This window comes from Silurus meridionalis, chromosome 19 (assembly GCF_014805685.1).
Source record: "Silurus meridionalis isolate SWU-2019-XX chromosome 19, ASM1480568v1, whole genome shotgun sequence".
Lineage (NCBI taxonomy): Eukaryota > Metazoa > Chordata > Actinopteri > Siluriformes > Siluridae > Silurus > Silurus meridionalis.
The window spans coordinates 13,517,005-13,524,192 of record NC_060902.1 but is presented as its reverse complement, the minus strand read 5'-3'; the positions used below and the strand labels follow the sequence as shown (position 1 = coordinate 13,524,192).

The 7,188-nt window shown below is 37.8% G+C and overlaps 1 protein-coding gene across 1 annotated transcript; it reads left to right on the top strand.

The window, feature by feature from the left end:
- The first annotated feature begins 413 nt into the window (after nucleotides 1-413).
- On the top strand, nucleotides 414-5,891 carry LOC124402203 (opioid growth factor receptor-like protein 1). Its single transcript, XM_046875042.1, has 8 exons — nucleotides 414-839; nucleotides 2,574-2,654; nucleotides 2,908-2,946; nucleotides 3,057-3,114; nucleotides 3,189-3,267; nucleotides 3,365-3,431; nucleotides 3,867-4,015; nucleotides 4,111-5,891. Exons 1-8 carry the CDS (start codon nucleotides 621-623, stop codon nucleotides 5,345-5,347), a joined length of 1,929 nt encoding a protein of 642 aa, XP_046730998.1. The 5' UTR covers nucleotides 414-620; the 3' UTR covers nucleotides 5,348-5,891.
- The last annotated feature ends 1,297 nt before the right edge of the window (nucleotides 5,892-7,188 follow it).

Sequence of the window (7,188 nt, the reverse complement as noted above, 5' to 3'; positions counted from 1 at the left end):
CCTTCAATGCTGCAGAAATTTTTCTGTACCCTTCCCCAGATCTGTGATTCGATACAATCCTGTCTCTGAGGTCTACAAACAATTTCTTTTCTTGATTTGTGCTCTGACATGCACTGTGGGACCTTATAAAGAAAGTGTGTGCCTTTCCAAATCTGAATTTACCACACCTGGACCTCAATCAAGTTGTAGAAACATCTCAAGGATGAACAAGATTCACCTGAGATCAATTTTGAGTGTCATGGCAAAGGCTGGGAATACTTTCCAGATGCACTGTAAGTCCTAAAGTCAATTTAAAAAGTTTAGTATAGTCCTCAAGAAGCAATGAAGCGACCAAGTAAATAGGAAATGAAGTAAACGAGACCCTCCCATGGTATTCAGGACGTTTCCTGGTACAGTAAACACCAAGTCACGTGACACGGTTATAAACAAGAAACTTTGACCCCTTTTAACGCGCACTGTGTTTAATGATTTGCTCGGGTTTTTCAAGGGGTTACTTCTTCTTTCCAATTACATTATTTACTAATGGGGGTCCTTTTGGTAGAATGTTTAGTCAATGGTAAACTGAAAGTATTGTAGCGCAGGAAGAGCTTTTACTTTCGCTTTCTCTGAAACAGTACAGTATGGGTGTGTTTTGGTCTGCGATTAAGCTGCCGTGTCATTTAGTCCTGTTTATATTCAGACATTCTTGTCCTCTTTTCTCCTACATTGCGACCCTGTTCGGCGTTATGGATAAACCTGTGACACCAGGCAGGAGAATGGGTAACTTCTTAGCGAATAACGAGTACCAGTCAGAGCAGTATGACTCCACGTGGGACGATGGCTATGAAGACACTTCAGAGGTTATAAAGCTTTATATCATTCGTGTCATAGTTTGTTTGCATGACAATTACAATATAGGATTATTTTCTCCTCTCCTGTGCTTCACTTTTCTTCTTTTTGTAAAGGCTTGTCCTTCTAAATTCATCAAACCTGCAATGAAACACGTATTTGGGATATTGGAGACATTGTTCATGGGGTTTATTTCGCAATAAATAAAAACATATATATATAAAACGAACATTGCTTTCTATATATTTGATTCCTCCATTCATTTTCAGTGTCTATTCGAGTGATTCGATTTTATTGTGTTCACCAAAAGTGTACTTTTTGTCATTTATCTCGATCTGTTCACAATTTGTCAAAATGAACTACATTTGTGTAATTTTGGACCGGAAGGATTGTGAAGTTAAATCTAACCAGGCTGCTGATGCTGGGCCCCTGAGCAGGGCCCCCAACCCTCAACAGCTCATTTACAATGACTAATGAGATCATTGTAAATCGCTCTGGATTATGCCGTCTGCTAAAAGCAGATGTTAATATGTGTCTGTTTTACAGTGCTTTGAGATTCAGTTTCTCAGAAAGGAATGCTCCATTCTGCTCAACAACTGATCCATTATTGTCTTGTTTGTTTGTTTGTTTGTTTGTTTGCTTTTTGCTTGACTTCCTCGTCTTATCACATACATAATACAATATAGTCAGAATTCTCATATATAGGTAAATGGAGGAAGAAAACAGAAAGGTAGCATTTCATGGCCACCAAGATTGTCATGGTTCAGTGCGACTTGTTTTTGATGAAGTCTCTGAAACCCCCAAAGGATGAACACACTGGGGAGCGGTATATCTGTTTCTGTAATGGAGTACCACAGGATTACTTGAGAATTTATATAGAGGTTTTTTTTTTTTTTTTTAAGATGATATTTGTCATTCTTTTAAATGACCAAAAAACTCTTATAACGATGTCACCTTTATAGTAATGTTGAGAAATCCGTAACAAATTGATGAACGCTGTTGGTCGTACTTTACTCGTGTTCATCAACATTTTACAATGTTTACAATCAAAAATTACTCGCATTGGTTAATGTTAATAAAAAGTCTTGTTTATCTAGTTTCTGTACATACAGTACAGACCAAAAGTTTGGACACACCTTCTCATTCAAAGAGTTCTCTTTATTTTCATGACTATGAAAATTGTAGATTCACACTGAAGGCATCAAAACTATAAATTAACACATGTGGAATTATATACATAACAAAAAAGTGTGAAACAACTGAAAATATGTCATATTGTAGGTTCTTCAAAGTAGCCACCTTTTGCTTAGATTACTGCTTTGCACACTCTTGGCATTCTCTTGATGCCTACTTTGAAGAACCTACAATATGACATATTTTCAGTTCACTTTTTTGTTATGTATATAATTCCACATGTGTTAATTCATAGTTTTGATGCCTTCAGTGTGAATCTACAATTTTCATAGTCATGAAAATAAAGAAAACTCTTTGAATGAGCAGGTGTGTCCAAACTTTTGGTCTGTACTGTATATATAATATATATAAACTTTTGGTCTGTACTGTATATATAATATATATAAACTTTTGGTCTGTACTGTATATTGTAAGCTGTACTATTTCTCAGCCGTGCTAGAAAAGTACACTGTATGTCTGCTTGGTTCAAACACTGATGTATAGTGATGGTTCTATGATTACTGACATAAAAAAACTATTGGCGAATAAGCATTATGTGTACATTTTGACAGGTGCCTGAGCAATGGACCTACCGCCCACAAAGGAACTTAAATGCTGCAAGAGACGTTCAAACATACAGACACTATTGCATGGTAATATGATTGTTTGATTTGCATCAGGGAAAAGGTGGTTGCTGAACGTTCAGGCACAGTGAAGCGCACAACATTATTTTGGATGTGATATGATACAGGCAGAGAATTAGGTGACAGTGAGAGCACACTCAAAAGCTATTTCTGTAACTCTTATTCACAAATAGCAGGACTAGTTTAGTGTTTGAGCAAGGAGCTTAAAAATAGAAAAAGCGTTTGAAATGAAAATTCACTGTCCTTAATTTTTTCACGTTAGGAAATCTGGGAACATGTGACAGACGATGAGGATGAGGACGTGAGTATTAAGTTTTTCTGTGGATCAATACTTTTCTTTTGTGGACACAATCGTAGTGTTTCTCTTAGCAGTATTAACAACGGATCTATATGGTGTTGTTTTACTTGCAGGACAACGACTTACCAAATATAAAGTTTTACAGAAATCAGATCCACTTCGTCCCTGACGGTAAGACAATTTTTGATGAAGAATCTAAACACAATGCAGGTTCGAAGGATTTCGCATTTTCCCTTTGTCTTCAGGTGTGAACATTGAGGAATTTCACAAAACCTGGTCTAAGGATTACGACAGGCTGGAATATGTGCACTCTTACATTCAATGGTAAAAGTCTTGATGCCACAATCAGTACATAAATAAATGGCAAACATCTCGTTAATTTCTACATTTTAAATGTAAAAAATTTACTTTCTCTACACAGGCTCTTTCCAATACCAGAGAAAGGAATGAACTATCTATCGTCTGAGCTTAGCCCAAAAGAAGCCAAGGTATGCAATGAAATTCATCGAAAACTATACGCTTATGAAAAAAGCCGTGTACAAGTTCAAGTTTATTTCTATAGAGCTTTTCACAATGGACATTGTCTTAAAGAAGCTTTAAAGAATTTAAGAATTAAAGGGAATGATGTGTGTTTATCCCTGATGAGAAGCCTGTGGCAAGGAAAAACTCTTAGGTGCTATGAGGAAGAAACCTTGAGAGGAACCAGACTCAAAAGGGAACCGTCCTCATTAGGGTGATATCAAGAGTGCGATTATAAATCATTAAAACAACACAAAGCACTGGAGAGTGAGAACCACCATGAGTGTGTGATTATGAGTAATGTCCAGTCTTATACAGTCAGCTGACATTGTGGAACTAGGAGCTACTGAAACCTATTACACATAATGTCACGTGATTTAACAAAACGTTATGAACTTTTGTAGCTGTTCTGTACGGACGAGGAGGTGAGGAGAAGGCTATTGGTGTCTTATAAGATCATGTTGGACTTCTATGGCATCCAACTTGTCAATGAGGAAACCGGAGAAGTTCAACGTGCAGAAAACTGGAGTGAGCGATTTGATAACTTAAATAGGTACATATTCCTTTATCATTTTTTTAAACCTTAGTAAAAAAATCATTGTCTATATAAGAGGCTTCATTTGTGTGTTTGTACCGTTTGTCTCACAGAAACACACACAACAATCTTCGCATTACCCGCATCCTAAAGTGCCTGGGATTACTGAAGTTCAGGCATTATCAAGCACCTCTGGTTCGTTTCTTCCTTGAGGAGACTCTGGTAAAAAAAACGCTCCCGCGAGTCAGGCAGAGCGTTCTAGACTACTTTATGTTCACAGTTCTGGACAGAAAGGAGCGACAAGAACTGATCAAATATGCTTTCTTAAGGTTTAACCAGAGAGAGAAATTTGTGTGGTGTCCTAGGAGGATTTGTAGTAAGTTCTTGAATGAGGAACGAGCATCGATCCACAATATATATACTGATCCCAATGAAAATGATTCAACCTCTCGACGCGATCACAGTGATCTGATGAACAGCAGTGTGCAATTCATAGACGAAATCAAAACCGATACTAATGAAGACGCACATGCTGGGAAATTGTCTATCAGTAAAGATAAAAATGATGAGAATGTGTCAGGTGAGTGCCACGATTCTGAAAAACAGGCTTTACCCGACCATGCTGAAGGAAATGCTCATACGATTGACATTAATGAAGTATCTGAAGCTCCAACAGGAGCTGATTCTCAGGATGACCATCACCTTAATTTAGAAGCTGCAGACCAAGAGGATGCTATTAAAGCTGCAAAAAACTCTGTACCAAAAGCTACAGAAGAAAATGAGGATGACAGTAAATTTGCTGACTCTACCAAACAGCCAGTGGTGGCCAGTGATCAAAACACTGATGAAACTCCTAATCACGAGAACGTTGCGCGCAAAACACCTCCATCGCACGGAAACTCCGCAAGCGAGCAAGATGCTCTCGAACACGAAGGAGACGAATTAAAAGAAGGGAATGGAAATGAGCATGGTGATCTAGATTCCGAAAAACACGATTCGGTCGAAATCCAGAAAAGCGTCAATGAACCGGCAGACCGGATCGTCAGTGGGGCGAATGGAACTGCCACAAACGACGAGGCAAATCCTGCATGCAATAAAAAATCAGCAGATACAAAAAGTCAAAAATGTATTTCTAGAGAGGACATTGAGTCAAACGCAAGCTTCGAACAAACCTCAGTGAGCAGGACAACTGATAAAGTTGACACTGAATCTGAACGGGTCGCTTTTAACTTAACTCGGGTTACTCCTGGTAAGGATGAAGAGACAGGAGAGAGGAGCGAAGGAAAGCCTGCTGGGGAAGATGATACCGATTCAGATACAGATGTGAAAGGTGAAGAAGCTGAAATATGATATGATCTCCACTCAGGTTTAAATGCTTTATTTGTCAAAATGTATTTGTGTGTGTGAGAGAAACTGTTGCTTTCCATGAATATGAATGTTTTTGATGGATTTTTTTAATTTTATATATTCATCAAGTCATGGAGCCTATTTGAGATTCTTGTGCATTAATGTGCAAGTCTATTTTTATTAGAGTGTAGATTATACAAACTGTGTTGCATAAATTGTATGGATTTTGATGGTCATTGCTGAAGTTGTGCAATAATAGTTATAAAATCACGATCTGCTTAATTTAGGGCAAAGCTGCTCCACACTAGGGCTCACAGGACAAAGTTGGCCCGTGGTGACATTTGATTTGGATCTCCATACAATGTGTATTAAAAGACTGGGGGGAAATGGCATTTAGAAAAACCTTTGAAAACTAAGGACCAATTCTATGTTTCTTATTAGAGCTTATAAGAGCTCACAGTGGACTATTGGACTGTTTCTTGTTGAACAATATGTTTCACTGAACCAGAAATTAATATAATGAAAATAAAACTGCATTAGTTACACACGTTATAGAGTCATGTTTTTTTTATTTCTGTATTTCATTATGAAATCATAAACTCTATTCTCAGCCAATCAATTTTGATTTTTGGCCCTTTAGAGAAACAATTCTGATTTATGGGAAAGGTTTGTATATGAGAATTCTCAGGAGGCCTCATGTGTTGAAGAAAATATTTAAAAAAAAAATACAGTTCAGAACTAAATCAGGCAAAAGAAAGTCAGAAGTATTTGCCCTCATTTTATATCTGGGGCTGGAAAAAGAGACCTGGTAAGAACTTAACTGGTTTAAGGTACTGAATGGAAGAAGTTAGTGCCTAACTAGCATGTGTTAGGCTAAAACACATTAAGTTACTAGTACACAGTCCAAAATAGTTATTCATTCATTCTTGTTCAATAACTGTATTTTTAAACATGATAATCACACAGACAAAAGATGTTGCTTTAGCACTTCACCAAACATTCCAGCAGGCGGCGCTGCATCAACATTTCAACAAACCCCAGGAGAAAAATATTATGCAGTCAGCGCTGCACATTAAATAAAATATATTATAATATTAATAAAACTACTCACCAATATTCGCTTTTAAGAGAAATGTGAAGCATTTCGGAGTGAGCTTGTAAAAATTTGCACGGTTCAAGCTCATTTGCATAGAAACGCCACGGCTGTTTATGTATATAGTCTCAGTGTTCAGGGCTTGGACGCCCTCTAGAGGCTGAATCCCAGAATGCTCATTGTGCAGCCTGTAGGTTTACAGAGCTTTACTGTCATATGTTTTAAGGTGTAAGGATTACAGTATGGAATAAAAAATATAAATGTAATACCAAAATGTTTGTGGACACCTGGGCATGACTGGTGTCTTTTTTGAACCAAATGTAGCCCCCGTTTGCTCTTCTAATAACTCCCAGTTCTCTGGGAAGATGTTCCACTAGATTTTGGAGGGTGCTTGTGGAGATTTGGAAAGATTTATTCAGCCACAAGGTTGTTAGTAAAGTCAGGTACTGATGTAGGTGAGGTGAAGAGGCCTGGGGTGCAGTCAGCATTCATATTCATCCCAAAGGTGTTCAGTAGGGTCGAACTCAATTGAAGATCTTCCACTCTAACACATTTAAGGCACATCTTCATGGAGCTGGCTTTGTGCTCAGGGTGCATTGTCCTGCTGGAACACAATTGGTGCTCTTATTTCGAGTGAATGGAAATTTTCATCCTATGCAAGTGTGCCTCCCACTTCAAGGTGACCCTTTGATACACTCTTGCATAGAAGATTCAAGCTTTTACTTTTGCCTGGTTGATTGCTAATCATTTG